The sequence below is a fragment of the Orbicella faveolata genome, unplaced genomic scaffold (genome assembly GCF_042242905.1).
Source record: "Orbicella faveolata isolate gen_17 unplaced genomic scaffold, um_ofav_v1 contig_1, whole genome shotgun sequence".
NCBI classification, from domain to species: domain Eukaryota; kingdom Metazoa; phylum Cnidaria; class Anthozoa; order Scleractinia; family Merulinidae; genus Orbicella; species Orbicella faveolata.
In genome coordinates, this window is record NW_028301536.1 from 19327640 (window position 1) to 19344410 (window position 16771).

The 16771-nt window shown below is 40.3% G+C and overlaps 1 protein-coding gene across 1 annotated transcript in view; it reads left to right on the forward strand.

Annotated features, from left to right (window-relative positions):
* Nucleotides 1-16771, forward strand: part of LOC110056933 (cilia- and flagella-associated protein 46-like) — a 40703-nt gene that overhangs the window by 19780 nt on the left and 4152 nt on the right. Inside the window, exons 34-59 of the mRNA XM_020763493.2 lie at nt 218-366; nt 975-1073; nt 1423-1666; nt 2050-2103; nt 3221-3328; nt 3916-4038; nt 4333-4439; nt 4852-4942; nt 5152-5295; nt 5516-5596; nt 6183-6329; nt 6497-6567; nt 6840-6918; nt 7918-8001; nt 8240-8407; nt 8617-8706; nt 9560-9649; nt 10141-10317; nt 10500-10600; nt 13036-13121; nt 13580-13773; nt 14290-14340; nt 14866-14942; nt 15306-15469; nt 16056-16156; nt 16331-16397. Of these exons, the coding sequence (XP_020619152.2) occupies nt 218-366; nt 975-1073; nt 1423-1666; nt 2050-2103; nt 3221-3328; nt 3916-4038; nt 4333-4439; nt 4852-4942; nt 5152-5295; nt 5516-5596; nt 6183-6329; nt 6497-6567; nt 6840-6918; nt 7918-8001; nt 8240-8407; nt 8617-8706; nt 9560-9649; nt 10141-10317; nt 10500-10600; nt 13036-13121; nt 13580-13773; nt 14290-14340; nt 14866-14942; nt 15306-15469; nt 16056-16156; nt 16331-16397 (2947 nt within the window). The remainder of the gene's footprint in view (nt 1-217; nt 367-974; nt 1074-1422; nt 1667-2049; nt 2104-3220; nt 3329-3915; nt 4039-4332; nt 4440-4851; nt 4943-5151; nt 5296-5515; nt 5597-6182; nt 6330-6496; nt 6568-6839; nt 6919-7917; nt 8002-8239; nt 8408-8616; nt 8707-9559; nt 9650-10140; nt 10318-10499; nt 10601-13035; nt 13122-13579; nt 13774-14289; nt 14341-14865; nt 14943-15305; nt 15470-16055; nt 16157-16330; nt 16398-16771) is intronic.

Genomic DNA, 16771 nt, shown 5'->3' on the forward strand with positions numbered 1-16771 from the left:
CTCAGGTCATCTTGCCCGCTCGCGGAACTAACCATATAATAATTAGCTATGATGTTCAATAGGAAAATAAACTAAAACACGAAACACTACAGTTGCACGATGTAGCTCACGGATCAGCTGAAAGAAGTCGACGTTTCTTCCCCTTTTCATTTTTGTGTGTCTGCCATTTGTTGTTCTTAACAGTGTATCTCACAACAGATATTTTTGTGTTCATTAGATGCTGAGCTTGTACTACATCCAAGCCTTGTTTCGTGACCTGCGTGACCTGGGATATCATCAGCTGGCTCTTCCTGTTGTCGCCATGCAGCAGCTCATAGCAGACTTGATATTGGACAACAGTCAACTGAAGAAGCTTGTGCATCTCAGGCACGTACAACTCTCTTACCTAAGCACCCTTCGTTTGTCTTTTCTAACTCCACTACATGCTAATTAGTAATAGTAATTGGACCGAGTGGAGTTCAATTCAGGGAGTAATCGAGGAGTAATTTCTAAACTAGGCGAGCGCGTAGCGCGAGGCCGATTTGAAATTACAAACACGATTGCTCTTAGAATTGTACCACACGGAAACCAATTACTAATTGATTGGATCAATAACAAGAGATTAAAAGATATTAAAAAATGTCTTTTAAGATTTTCTTTCGAGCGAAAAGTCAGTGGTACTTTCCATTAGTTGTAGAAACAGGTAAATTGTAGGGCACATTAAGAAGGAAGCTATTAAAGCGCAAGTAATGGACGCGCGAATGGCTTAGGTATCCAATCACAAAAAGTTGTAATTGGACACCCACGTTATCGCGCACCGATTAAGTGACAAATAGGCGCCCGGAAAACCAATCACGATTTAGAACTTTGTTATAAATTCGATTATTTCCATTATCGCTTTGATGGAATATTCACGTAACAGAAGTGTAGTTTGTTGTTATTGGTGGTCCAGGTCGGTTCTGTAATGTTCCTTTTCCATTATTTCTCCGGTATAGAGCAATGGAGTTATGTCAGGAGCTGAACTTACCCTCTGGGGTGGCCCATCATGAGAAGTGCGCTGGCCACATGTTACTGACAGAGCAAGAGCAAGCCAAGTAAGGAAACTGATATTAACTATATGGTTTGATTATGGTTGTTGTTTTTTTTAGATTAGTTTTCAATTGTAATATTGTAGTTATTGTAACATATCATGTGAAGAAGAATGGGAAAAACACGAGAATGAAAAAAAAAAAAAAAACATTTCTTTTAGCCAGTCGTTGGCTGAGAGAGGGTCTTCGCTTTGATTGATTGGAGTGTTTTCCGCGAGTTGTTTCGATTAAATGAAATTATAATTTACTACAAACTTTTAAAAACATGATTATGGACAAATTCCGTGGAGGACGGTGATTTCGTAATATTTTATAACCGTTTGTCTCCTTTGTATTTGTGTTCATTGCCAATTAGATCACGCGAGGAAATCGAGATGTGGAAAGAGAAACAGCGCCAAGTGAAAACCGAGGAAGAAAAAACTAAGAACAGCAAGAGTGTCGTGTTCGATACCAGGACCTCGAACCTGGTACTTAGGCCCCAGGCGCCTGGTGCTGGGGACATCGTGCAAGAGGAATCCTGGAACGAACACAAATGGGTGATAAGTGATGTGTGTTACCGGGAGTTATGGACTGAGCAGGCTGAAATACTTATCCGGCAGGTACAGTCAGCTGGTGTGCATGTGATCTACTATATTGAAAACTGGCTACTGTTTCTGGAATTGTTACACCCATGTATGTCAACGTGATTTGTGGAGCCTTTTCCTTTCTTAGTCACAGCATCATTTTGAGTTATTTTGGCCACGTACGAAATTGCCTTTAAATTGAAGGAAACCTGAAAAGAGTAGTTTACTAAGATCGAAAAACACCAAAGAGATAATGATAAAGCATAAAGGAGCAAGGATGGATAAGGATGGAGAAGATTGACACGGATTACAAACGACGGACTTGAAAAATTTAGGCTAAACTTTTCAAGATGGCAAACCGTGAGGTAGCTCCTTTGAAATTGACCTCATTGATTTGTGTTTAACATTTCTCTTTCTAGGGTCAGTTTCTACCGGCTCGGCAGCTTCTGAGTGAAGCAAATCTATCAGCAAGGGTGAGTATAATACTTAAATCCTGAGTCTCAGTCGCGTATCTAGGCCGCGTGCAATCTTTACATCTGGAAAAGACTTGTAAGATAAAGTTGACCTCTGGAAAAATCTAACTTGTCTCAGCTGCATATCAAGTTCATAGTTGTTAAGTGAATATGTATCCGCCGGCTCCGTAAAAACGATTAGGAAAAAATTTAGAAAATAGCCCAAGGAAAATACGCGCAGATTGGTTTAAAATCGTGTTTGTATCAGTAACTCGATAGAGACCGAGCTGTTGACGTAATGATGGCGCGAGCAAAGTTGATGATCAAAGTAAAAAGGTTTTCTTTTTTTCGTCGCGGAATTTTCTAAAAAAACAACAGAACACATTCTCCCTGTTTCTGTCAAGTTAGAGAAACACGAGTGGAAGTTTGGGAGAACTCGAAAAAGCTGTGGAAACACTCGCCTGTCTGCTCGTGTTCCCACAGCATATCTCGTTCTCCCAAACTTCCACTCGTGTTTCTATTTAACAATAATTATTAGATTGTGAGCTCGAGATTTCTCAACTATCATTCTTAGAACTCGAGAGCGAATAATCTAATTGTTTTAGTATAAATCTACTAGTGGATCAAAACTTTATCTAAATCCTCTTCTCAGACACCTCGAAAACGCAAAGAAGCGGCCGTCATTTTGTTAACAAGTGCGCACTGCTACGCTACTCACTATCTAATAAATAATTAGATTATGAGCTCGAGATTTCTATCGCGTGAGAGTTGACGAGGGCGCAGCCCGGCCGAGTCAACTATCACGCATAGAAATCGAGAGCGAAGACTTTATCTAAATCCTCTTCTTAGACACTTCGAAAATGCCAAGAGGCGGCCGTCATTTTGTTAACATGGGTACACTTCTACGCTACTCACTGTCTATCATAGAACAGATAGTGAGTAGCGTAGCCAATCAGAGAACGGCATTCGTGAAAGAACGCTAGTAGATTTATACTAAAATTTGATAGAAACAAGGTCATGTTTTTTATTTCTTAAATGTAGAAGTGCGATCTTTTCCTACAACAGTGTAAGAACCCTCCCAGTTGTTGCCTCCTTGTCCTTTTCCAGTTGCTGTTAACATGTTTCTCTTTATTTTCAGGCATTTGATGACAAACGAACTCTTTCCAATATTCTGCTCCAGTTAGCTGTGATGGCTTTGGCAGAGTCAAACTGGGGACAAGCTACGTCATTACTGCTTGAAGCTCAGGTATTGGGATATAATCAGAATATAGCCATAAATTGTCTGGTTGAAATCCAAATACGAGGCCGTTGAAGAATGGTGTAGTTTAAAAATAACAAGTACTTTACCATCTGGCCAACCATTGTGGTTCATGTCTCTGGCGTGACTGGATACTTTTCGCACAAGTAATTTTGTCTGGAAGTCGACTCGCCTACATGTTCAAAGAAACTACTAGGTTCACATGGCTAGGGAGAGGCTACCATTTTAACTACAGTCTTTATGATTAAACAATGATTCGAGAAACGGTTTGGTCAGTGTTAATTTATAGATTTTGGTAACATCTCATCGACTTCGGCGATTTGACTTATGGGCAAAGTAGCGCTGTGGAACGTTTTACGTTCTCCCAGTTCTAATAGTTTTGCGATGAATGAAGACGATTGTTAACTGTGGTCTATACTGGGACTTTGAACGTATAATAGCTTGACGAAACCTGCTGTTTGTAAGAAAGAACAGCGATAGTGTGCTTCAACGATTTATTATGGAGAAATAATCCATCAGATCTAACTGTTTAGTGGCGTATTTTATTAAGTTACTCGTGCTTGACTTGTTCCTAGAATCTTCATGGAGATCAAAGATTCTGGTTAACAACCACCCTGCTGTTATGTGAAGCGTCTTTCGCAAAGATCGACAAGAATTCTACCATGCTGAACACGCCAGACCCCCTCGCCAAAGACAGGGTAAGTTCGTGATTGTTTCAGCTTTACGATGATTAATCCTCCTCCTTTCTGGGGGTTATTTTCTCAGATAAAGTTCACTAAGAGAGATTTTTAGAGGGTGGCGTTCTTTGTATACAGGGAAGCAATATTGTTGCATTATGTGGGTTCCTCGTGATTGAAAAAGGTTAAGAACTCAGTGCATACATCAAAAGGAATCAAACAATTTTCAAACGTATATTCGTTGGTGGTTTTGCTACTTACGCATTTCCCATTTAGGAACAAGGATGTGCCTGAAGAATTTTCTTAATTTTGTAGGCACGCAATATTCTGTTACGTGCAAAAAGGGTTTTCAAGGACCTGGCAGAGGAGAACCCCAATAAAGCTAACATGGCGGATTATATCGAGGCCGTCCTGGAAGCCCGGTAAGGATAAGCAATTCATGGGTTCTGTCATTTGGTATTTCAAAGAAACGGCAAGGATCTCTAAGGATCTCTGATGCCTAGTTCACATTAGCGACATAACGACATAAGAAGGACGTTATTTCGTGCTTAAAGTGTGAATATCCTGGCATAATGACATAGTAGCAACATAACAGCATAGACAAAACGACATAACGAAAAAAAAATAATTTTTTCCTTATGTTCACATTACCAACTTAAGCGATTATGTCGTTATGTCGTGTGAACTAGGCCTGCCTAAATACAGTTCAAACCTGAGCTCGAGTATACTGTAATCCTCGTCATCTTTAACCGCGCTTACAGTTTCCTTTCAGCAAAATTATTGGGTTGACCACTGTCAAGCAAAGAATCTCGAACTCTACTTGGGTTTTTTCAGGTTGGGTACTCTGCTGTCGGGTCATGTGGTCAATGATCCTCATTTGAGAAAGCAGGAGCAAGCTCACAAGGACCTGATTATCGCCTGCAAGGCATGTATTATGAGTAGACAATTTGTATGTCGGTATCTGGAATGACTAATCATTACTATTTTGTAAATCACGACTCGAGCAATAAAAAAGTTATTACAATATTTCCATAAGTGAGATTTTATTCCACTCACAAGTCAGTTTCTAGAAATGTATAAGTGCTTGATGATATGGTGGCAATTCTTGGACGGTCATTTTATTCTTGTTCACAGCACCTGTCCCGTGCGACAGCAAAGCTGAGTGAGTTGGGTCACAGACGAGAGGCAGTCAAGATCTTGTTGAAACTTGCTGCCATCAAGAGAACCTTTGCTGAAGACGGTATCACGCCCGAGGAGAGACAAGACAACCTTCTCGAGGTACCTCGCGTGCGCAGGCATGCAACAGACAAAGACACGCACGCACCCGCCTCTTACCTACCTATATGCAAGCACAGAAGTTTTAATACACCTGCATTGCTTTTGAATGTTAGTGCGAACGTTTCTACGCAGGCAAATGAATGCTTAGGAAGCGCACACCATGAGTGTTTGTCGCGTTTTTCTTATAAACTGATATTTAAACCACATTTTCTTTCTACAGGCGTTTGATATCCTGAAAGAAGCTGCGAGTTTATCTGATGCTGTACTGCATGATGTCCAGTCTGTTTCTACTCTCTCAGAGGTGTGTTGTTTGTTTTTATTGACTCCAAAACTCAAATTATCTCGATTTTTTGGGGAGAGTGTAACTTTCCTAAGGCTACACAAAATAAAAGTACCTTAAGACTAGAAATGTATTTGGTTAGGATAAACTGGAGGCGCAGGCGCAGTCCGTCGAATCGGGCAAGATATAATCTCCTACCCAGATCTCACTCTGTTTACGCTGGGAGAGGTCTGGGTTCTTTTATTTGGCAAGATGGTAAGCAAGACACTTTACTCCGTAGTGCCCCTCTCCAGTCTACCAGCGAATTGTTGAGGAAACTGCCGGGACATGAGCTGCGATGTAGAATGCGATGTAGTTGCATCACATTCAAGGAGAGTAGCAAAACTCATAGCCACTTTATTCTACAAATTAAAGGCCGAAGCTAAGCGCTAAGATTTGCGGGCCTCACGATACGTTTCTTGTTTTAAGTCTTTCTGGATAACATAAATAAAAATTGCACGTTTACTCTTCCACTCTAAGTTGATTTTTTTCTTTTAGCTTCAGTTTCATGTCGTACTTATAGACGAATACTAAGCCCAGCTTGAGGAGATTTCTTATTTTCCTTTAGCTCCGTAACTTGAGTTTGCCTGTTCAACGGGAAGCAGTAGACGCCAAGCTTGTCATTTCTGATCTGATGGTGGACATGTTGAAACAGTTTTCTAACGAAGATCGAGGAAAGCGTGAATTAGAGACTCAGAAGGGAAGCATCCAGAAGGTACTGTCAGTGGCACTCCGAACGAAGGGGTCCGTTACTTTCGAATTAGCAGCTCAGTCTTCATCCTCAATTGTATTACGAGATTTAATTCAGCGTTATATTTCAAGATTTTCTGAAAAGCGCTCACGTCAAGGGAAGATAATGATAGTCGGCATTTCTTTTCCCAGTTGATAGATGATTATGTTGGTGTGGAACCTTCACCAACAGAGAAGCAGAGAAAATGGAGAGAAGTTACAAGGTACAGTCCATAGACTAAAGTGTCTTTTATTGTTCGTTTGTTTGTTTGTTTTTTCTGCTCTTTTCGCTGTTGAGTCTTTCAGACCCATAGCAGGCTTATTTGCAACTGCTTAATCTGCCAATGCAAATGCGCCAATCACATTTTCGCTGACCCACTTCATAATGTACAATTCATAAATGATTTCATTGAGATATACCCCTTGTCGTGTCTGGGTTTCTCCAGTGTTTCGTGCAATTCTCATTCCTTTACGTATTTTTTCGTTTATCTAAAAGAACTCTTGCCGAGGACACAATGATGCAACTGTCCATGGCGCATGGCCTGACGGGTAATGTGGGATACCTCAAAGCCAAGGTGAGACATTTATAGCATAAATTATAAGATACCACAGTTTCAGCCACCAGTGTTTGAATTGCGATGTCAAAGTAATTCCGCATCATTAATGCCCTGTAAATTAAAGATATCTGACGAAAGCTAATACAATGCGAATTAGAGGCGTTTGTAGCTGTGTTGAGAAGCGTGTGGTCTGAGGAACCGAGAAAATTCTAGACTGCGACCATTCTTTCTTTTGCTCGAAAATCTGTGGGGAAGAACGCAGAGAGAAACGCAACACAAGTGAGCGGTCGTAAGTCACGCTTGCCGTCACGCTTGCACATTCATTTGTTTTGCGTCCTTCCCCACGGATTTTCGAGCAAAAGAGAGACTGCTTACAATCTAAGAAAATTCTGTCCACGAGATCTTTTTATCTTGTGAAAAGCAGGTCACCTTATACCAGGGAACGTAACAAAACTACACTGAACCGGTTGTTGTTTTGTCGTGCAGTTTCTGCTTTCCCGTTCTCGAAAAAACTTTCGTCATGGGCTGCATAGGTTGAACTCACTGTATTCTGCTCAGGTTTTAATTGCCTTTTAGAGCGGTGTTTCCTTGAGTGACGAATAGTAATTGGTTTTGCATTACTACGCTATACGATTGGCTAAAAAAATTCTGCCACTTTTTCACCCAGTCAGAAGTCAAACCATAACCAATCGTGACTCACTTGCACACGTTTTCCCGCGTTTTGCATCAGCCACACGTAATTCGAGTTTTGATTGGTTCATTGGATTTTCTGTGTCCGTTGTGATTGGCTAGAATGATTACTTTGGGTTCTGTTTCACGATTCTCAATAGCCCTTTTCACGGTTAATTTTTCTCATTTGCATTACAATGTAATCCAACGTGGATGCGAGGCAATTTCGGGCTAAAACTACAAAATAGCCCGAAATTGCCTCGCATACATGCTAGATTTTATTGTAATGCAAATGAGCAAAGGTAACCGTGAAAAGGGCTGTTGAAAACCTTTTTTATTGCTATGTAGACCCTTTATGTGCTTGGCCGCTGTCTGGGTGTACTTGCCGCGCATACCGCACCTGATTCAGATACTCAGTGGAAGGAAATAGAGGTGAGATGAACTAGATCTCTCTTGTTATAACATTCCTTATAGAGTTTTTTTTTTTTTTGGCTAGGGTAGGGTATTCAGGTTATGTCCGGGGGAAGGGATAAATGTTTTCTGTACATATATCATTACGTAATCAATAATTGTGACGGGGGCTTAGTTTCAAAGGAAGAGATGAACCTTGTCGGGCGTTTTCTTGTCATACTTCTTACCTCATTTCAATTTTTTGTTTTCCTATCAACAGGTATCGAACGAAGAACCGGAAGAGAGCAAACGGGCCCCGCCTGCCAACCCGCCCGTTGTAGAACTTGGTGCAGGAAACCAGGGCACTGCTGATGATCCTGAGGCCGAGATTCCCGCTAACCCATCCAGGGAATTCCTTAAATTCGCTAATCAAGCGCTTCAGTTAAATGTAAGCTTTAGTACAATTGTAATGTTTCGCTTTTTTATGAATTAAGTGTTCTATTTTTCCGCCGACAAAGCGCAGCAGTTTACATGGAAACTAATCGTGCTCACACTAAAAGCGTTTAAGCTACCTAATTTAAGCCACGTACTTGAGTAACTCACCTTGGTATGATAGGCCTTTTTCTCGACTGAGTTAACATGTCCATTGTTTTCCAGGCTGAATTTTCAACTTCGAAGAGATATCTAAGCCAGGCAGTGGAATGTTTGACACAGTGCGTCCAGATAGGACTGAAACAGGGTTTCAAGGTCAGTATGTTCTGTTGTATGACCTCATTTAATCTAAAAGCTCTGTCCTTTCCTCCGAACAGTAATCACAAACACGACGTTTTGTTTGAAATTCGCACCTTTTTATTTCACTTGAGAGCGAAGCCTCTTTTACCCTTAATTCCTTAAGTTGTGTCATTCTTCGTTAGTTTACCTGTTAAATTCAGTAAACTCAAGCTTGATCACCTGTCGCCTTTCCATGTCATTACATCAACAACAATAATAACAACAATAAACTACAATAATCTTTATTGTCTCGGAAAAGCATTTTACTTTAGAAGTTGATTAATAAGAAAGAAAGAGAGTAATTATTATAACAAAAGAGCCTAGAGGCTAAAAGAACCGTAAGGTTTTCGAATTAGCCCATATTAGCTATTTAAAGTTATTTTTATATCAAAAAGAGAGCACAAGGAAATAAAACCGCCCTCAGAAAATAATGCTTAATAGTGTTGTAATAAATGATAGCATTACTACATTGCGAAGAAACTGGGTGACGAGAATAAAGAATACCATAAGCAAGGAGTATACGGTCTTGACATACCAGGGCTGTCATTAAGGTCCGTAACCCGTAACACTTGTTACGGCCGAGTATGCTTGATTTTCCCTTGATGCTGCGGGTCAAATTGCCTGTTGTTGACAGAATTCAACCACAAAGTAACAAGTTTGCTATGGGTGTGGTGAGCAAGGCTACAGGTGACTCAAAACTTAATGACAGCCCTGCATACCATCAAATTCTCAGAGCTAAATGAAAAATATATCGCAGTCGGTTAAGGGGATTATATTTTCTAGCTGTCATAACTACTTCCACTAAAAAGTGTTCTTTGTGTTTGTTCAGGATGTCGTTTGTGACGCGGCTCGCGAACTGGTGGAATCTATAGGTGCACACGATCCACTCACTTCTTCGCAGTATCTGGCGCTCTATCAGGTATCTAAACTTGTATATAGGGTGCGGTTTTGGGATCATGGGTTGCGTGCGGTTTTGGGATCATGGGTTGCGTGCGGTTTTGGGATCGTGGAGGCCGGATACTTCAGCCGCAGTGAAAAATTCCTTTACTCGATATCACGTGTTCTTGAGAGCCGTTTCGTGTTACGTGGATAAATTAAAAGAAAAATGAATTGCCGTATTCTCGTCAGGATTCACCAGGTCGTTTTTACATGTAAACAGCCAGGTCAGTGACAGAGCGGTCTTCCTGCGACCAAATTTACATATCCCATTCAAACTGAGGGACTGAGAAGCTGTATCAACTCGACAGGATTCTTTCACCTTTTCTTCGGGTTTCTTTGCAACTGTTTCGGTTGCTACGTTATCTTCGAACATTTATTTTTAATTCCTTGATCTTCAAATGACTAGTGCTTGTCCCTTCTGGGCTTGTCGTATATTAATTAACTAATCCTTTTACCTTTTCTCTCCTCTAGAGTTGTCATCTATCTCAAGTGCTGGAAGGCGTGTTACGGCGAGTCCATCAAGATCCTTCTGTTTCTCGCCAAGCTGCCTTGTTGCACCAGAGAAAACTTCTCACTGAGATGGAGTTCTTGAGTGATAATTCTTCCAGCATTTTGGCATCAAATTCCAGTCATCTTGCCGATTGCGAGGTAAAATCCAGTTTCTAGACATGGATGAAACTGGTGCACAAGTCCAGTTCTGGCCCTCTCGCGAGTGCCTAGCGTTGGGTGATAGAGAGAGGGCCAGAACTGAACTACTGGTACACAAGCTCTTTTACGCTAGTACGTCTTAAATGTCTTACCCTGTTTTTGGTGTTGTCTAACTTTTGTAGGCTTGGAGACGTTTAACGATAGCAAGGAATCATTTGGAACTGACAAGAGAGTTTTCAGCGACGAATACTCAGTTTGTTGTGCTTCAGCATTCTCCTGATAGGTAAGATGTAAAGTTTGTCCTTGGTGAATAATTTCCTCGAGGTTCTAACAGGCATGGGTACGTTAACAGTGCCATAGTTCAGAGAAAAATATGGGAAAATATAATTGACCTACTTTCACACGTACTATTCTCATGACATTTTCTCAGTTGCGGAGTACTAAATTAATCCACTATTGCCTTGCTTCCAGTGGCTTCCTACAATCCAGGACAAAAGAGTTGGGACACGAAGCAAGTTCTCCCCTTCCCCCACTTTCAATGTTGATAATCAGGTGATTTTTTCCCTTTTTGTTGGAGGAAACGCGATATTTTCTAACACTGATTAGGGGGGAAGGGTCATACGTGATACAGCTCAAGTGTCCCAACTATTTTTGGCCGGGATTGTCTGAAAGAGATATGCGAGGAATTTTCCAGTGAAGGTAACGCCAGCGATTGTCATGGCGTCACGATATTTTAGAATTCGATTTCAGCTCAATGACGTACCCTTTGTTTCTGGAAATTGGACAGAACTTTTCTACTTTAATCTAGATTAAGGCTCGGTGCAGATATTCGTGAAATATAACTTGTAACCGCCTGTAGCAAAACGAAATTTGCGACTTGCTTCAAGCAAAATGGCATTTAAGGGAAGGTTAGAACTCGTGTCCATTATTTAAGACATTTTCCAGGATTATCAATTCGCAAAGTAGCAGATCTTTGTGTTGTTTAACGGAATAGTGTTAAACAAATTGACGTAAACCCAATGAAATGCTCATCCGTGTACAGTGATCAGATATATAACCATTACACGCGACGCGACAACTTCCCGGTTCCATGTGTTTTATTAACGCTCGCGAATAACCACAACGGTTAACCATTTGAAAGTCAGCGTTTTGCAACCTAACCTTCCCTGTCCTTCCCAATTGGCAGAAGGTTCAAAAATTTCTCACTTCACATTATTTGAAATGCAGGATGGAAGCAATTTGGTGGTAAAATAGTCGAGTTTAACGCTTGAAATATCGTTAACCGTTTACCGGAGACAAAAAGTTAACTACGTAACTACCTTTCTATTTCAATTGAACGGTTAACCATATAAACCTTCTCGCAAAGCTCTCTATTGCTAGTTCATAATCCCAGACAATGTTGAATGGTTTTTCGTAATTCCTGTAAAGCGAAAAAAGGTATAATTCGAATGACACGTAGCAGTTTGGAACCAAAATGTTTTACCAAAATGGTTAATCGTAAGGGTTAATCGCGGCGGTTAACCCGATGACACTTCTGAAGCCGAGAACACACCTCGCTTTATACGCATTCCAGTATTAGAGGGGAAAACAAAGAAAGACATGCATAATTTAACCGCGTTTAGGTAGCAGCAACGCTTTATTGCTGTCCACAGATAAACTCCGCGAAACTGGCGAGGACAAGGCGAAAATATCCACTTGCTCGGTACCTACTGTTTCAACCGAATTTGCATCATTTCTGTTTCGCGCGAATCAACCAGCCCTCTAAAGACGTAGACAAGGTCATATTTTTCAGTCCAGGAAATAGAAACATCCTTTTTAAACACAACATCTTGTGCAAAGTTGGATTGTACGGGCACGCAAGTGGGCCGTTTGCCCCTCGAGAGGCAACAGAAGGTCATGCCACGGACTCACCAATCGTCTACCGTAGAAGGTCATTTAGAAAGATGACTTTACGTTTCTTAGTGCCTACCCAGGTAAAACTTGCCATTGTACGCTCTTTTCTTTCTAGTAGCGCTCGTTAGCTGTACCCGCGAGACGGTACAACTCCCCTATTCTCCAGCCTTTGTTAGAGCGAGTGTTGTAACATTCTTTAAATTCTTCTTTCAGACAATCCCGGACAAAAGAGTTGGGACACGGAGCAAGTTCTCCCCTCCCCCCACTTTCAATGTTGATAATCAGGTGATTTTTTCCCTTTTTGTTGGAGGAAACGCGATATTTTCTAACATTGATTAGGGGGGAAGGGGGATACGTGATACAGCTCAAGTGTCCCAACTACTTTTGGCCAGGTTTGTAGGTCAACAGCAACAACAAGCTTTATTTCCCCTTGGACTAACAGAAACATTTTACAAGGTTGTATATTAATACAGTTAGGGGCCTGGCTACCTGAAATAACTAGAGAGTTAAAAAGGGCAGGGAGGCAGGCAGCCAGCCAGCCAGGCCTACAGATGTATTAATGCAAATTTAGGTCGGTACACACACATACACACGCATGCAACACAGAACACATAGTTAAATTAAAACAGAGGTCAGTTAAATTATTACCAGTATGGCATTACTATTGCAAGGATTAGGGTGGATTCGTATGTTTCTTGGCAAATTCTCTCCTGAATCTAAGTGCAACGAAAACCAGCATCCAGCTAAGCTACACTTGACTATTGCGAAAGTTTACTTTATTTGGTAGTCTGCCAAAAGGCTGATTTAAATTCGTTGATTTTACAGACGATTTCTTTACGGGGCTGTGCTGGACAAGGGTCGTTCTCCTATACCAAGCGGAAAGGTAAACAAACAGTCGTCAACTGTACCAGGTACGTTCCTCTTGTTTCATTGGCTGCATGTTCGTGGACCCCCGTATACCTACATCCCCACATGGCCATCTTATAGGAGTATTCTCACTGCAGTTTGAGTTACTTTGGCCACGAACAAAATCACCTTTAAATTGAATGAAACTCGAAAATAGTAATTTACTAAGATACCAAAACTCCAAAGAGATAATAATAAACCATAAAGGAACAAGGATGGTTAAGGATGGAAAAGATTGACACGCATTGCAAACGACAACGTTGAAAAATTTAGGCTAAACTTTCCAAGATGCGCAAACCTTGAAGTAGCTCCCTTAATCTCAATTTACCCAAAACTCGACAGCAGCGCTAGCTGAAACTAATTCAATCTCATTTTGCTACAAATGTGTTAATGAATACTTTCTCCATATATGCGTCTGTCCATCTTTCTTTCTTACACTGGCAGTTCTTATTTGTTTTCTCAGTTCCTTCAAAGCCCATAATAACCCGTGCAGCTGTGAATGCAGAGGAACTGGAACAGCTCATTGAAGAGTTTTGTCTGTTCAAATCTGACACTGCATCTGAGCTCATGAGACGAAACTATGTGCGACACCAACAGGAGCAAAGGCGGAAGATGTTGGCTAAACTAGAGGACAATAGTCTACAGGCTGATAGTCAGGTTAGATCTTTATAACAATCATCGATATTACTCAATGAGGCTTGTTTATTTACAGTGACATAGACATAGACAGGTTATTTAACTTGGTCGCACACTTAGCTCTGGTAACGGTGCGTCCAATGGACTTGATAAGCAGAATCTTCAGGGCGTACCAGCTAGTTTGCAGGTGCGCCAAGAAAACAAAATAACAAAGTAAAAATGTACATTTGGGAATGAATATTAAACTATACTAAGGTTAAGATTATATAACTGCCATAAAATATCTAAAAAATGTATAAGAATATAAAAAATGCATATTAATTGTGGAGATAAAACTATGCATAAGTAAGATATGAAAAGGAAAGAAAATGTTAATTAGCACTCATGGATTTACGCTAAACACATAGACAATTAAATAAAGTTCCTTATTAGTTATTTGGTATGGTTTCAAATTTTGCCAGCCTGCCTTTTCTTGTGTATTTGTACAAAAAATTATGTCCGAAATTAACTGATATCGTTTTATTGTTGCTATTGAAGGAGCTGTTGACTGTTGACTCCAGTCTTGCTGAAAAAGAATCCCAACTCGAGGTAGCCCTGAACTTTACACTTCTTAAATATGAAAATCTGTGTTCAGCTATGCCCAAAGTTCAGAGTAGATTTAGATTTTTAAACTACAGTGGAACCCCGCCCTTCAGACACCCACTTATAACGGACAGTTTTCTTTGTCCCGACATCTAAAAAGCTCATATATTTTCTCTTAAATTAGCCCGCTTAATGCGGACACCCGGATAATGCGGACACTTCTGCATGTCCCTTTGGTGTCCGTATTAAAGGGACTCCACTATATGCGGAAAGTTTGTTTGTGTTATACAAGTCAGTTGATCCTGTCTTCTTGGATTGAGTGAGCCCCGCGTGATATCGGTAATGATGTTTTCAGGTAACACAACATAACGTTTGCTGATGACGACAAGTTCACCTCCAGAATGCTGGTACTATTTCTGATTGGACAATAAAAATCAAAAACGCTTTGGGTACTTTTGAAAGAATTTGTAAAGGTAATTGTTTCTTTGCCTGTCTTAACCTCGCCTGAAAGCCCTTTATTTCTCCCTTTAGTCCCACTTTAGGGATGTTGTAGCAGCGGTTGAAGCTTACTTGGATCCTATCTTGACTAAACTACACCCAGCCTTGAAGTAAGTAAAGCTCTTTACAAATTGGTCGTCAGTTTCTTTTATAACAACTTTTTATTTCATTTTTTATGTTTTATTTTCTGTGCTTTAATAGCACCGGCTAAGTGTTTCTGATTTGCTTTGAGTTGCGATTTGTTCATTATGTTCTTTGCGTTTGTCGCTGACCAAAGTGTTTACAGCAGCTTTTTGCAACTGACTCAAGGAAACTGTCCTATTGTCAAGTCAAAATGTAGTAATACGGTGCTAAACCAAAGCCTAAATCTGCTGAAAGCTGTATTAAGTTAGAAAATTGATTTGATAATAAAGGCGTGTTTCAACAGTTTGTGTTGTACTACGAACTGTAACGAACATGTCTGCTACTCTCAGTCCAGAGGCAGTGTCAGAATCCGTAGTTCTGTTGGGTGACGAATGGCTTCTTCAGTTACCGCTGGAGGCGCTCAAGACCTTTGCTGTTCCTCAGATCACGAGCATATCACGTGACTTCTCATTACAGTTCCACTATCACCGCGTTCACCCGGTCGAGCGTTCAGGTAAGAGATATATACACGAGTATATACAAGTCTCGAGCCCTTTTTGTGATCAAGGGGATGTAATTTTTAGAAATGCTATATTGCAAGATTCTTGTACTCATTTATCTAACAATTTACATTTAAAGGAGACTCCTGCTTGTCTTGTGATTTTCTTTTTATCTGATTTATGTGTGCCTTGTTTTGTTTCCCTTTGCTTTGTTGTCCTCTGCCTGTTTTTTTTGTTTTGTTTTTATATGATGTTTGCTTTGTTTTGCTTTCCACTGTTTTGTTTGTTTCAGTTTTTCTTGTTTGGTATTGCTCAGGTTTGGTCTCTTTTGCCAAACCATGAAGCACCTGCCAAGTGTTCAATGATGAGTGGAAACACTTCTTCAACCCCCCTTAATATTATCAACTTTCAGGCTATTTAGTTTATAGCACCTTGTAGTGAAAGCCATCATCGGGTAAGGGGAAAGACTGGTTTATGGATTTTATGCTGTTAATCTTGTTAGGGCATAAACAAGAGCGTTAATTCACTGTTGAACGAAGCAATCTCATCATCGAATGTTCACTTATGATTCGCTTACTAATGGACTCTTTATCTTTAAAGAAAGTACAATTAAGGTTGCTGGAAAAGCAGGAAAGAAACAAGACAAAGCCAAATCAGATAAACCATCCACAGCAAAATCAGGACAAAAGAGTGAAAAAAAGGTGAGAATTAAGTACAAAGTAAAAAGAGCAACAACCGACACTGGGCATGTTAGTTTACTGGTTTGTTTTACTATTTAGCTCTTTTTGTGTGTTTACTTGATGGGTAATTTATTTGTTTGTTTGTGGGCATAGACTATTTGTTTATTTATTAGTTTTTTTGATGCATCACTTCAGGGTGGTAAAGAAATAGGAAGTGGAGTTCCCAAAGAAGGTCCTGTAGTGGACTTCAACGGAATAAGATGTATCCTTTGTTACGAACTGGTCGTCAGTTATTTTTACGTTAAGAATGTGACACGAGTAGCAGTATCACATATCAGCTTCTCCAAGATGAGCAATACCACCTCGACAAACCGACGAGACGTGTCAGAACCAATGCATACATGGAGCGGTTAATAAAAGATGAACATTAAGGCAACCTGATCCTTACGGCAATGGAATTGACTAAACAAGCTTTATCAAATAAAGCAGTAGGATATACATAAACTTGTTCGAAATTGTAGTTTTGCAAAATAGACCCTCTAGGGGGCGAGGTGTGTCCACTTTTTGTTGTTACGTTCTCTAATAATTGTTTGTTATGCTTAGGTGACCAAGCAATTTTCAAATTGGACTGCACGT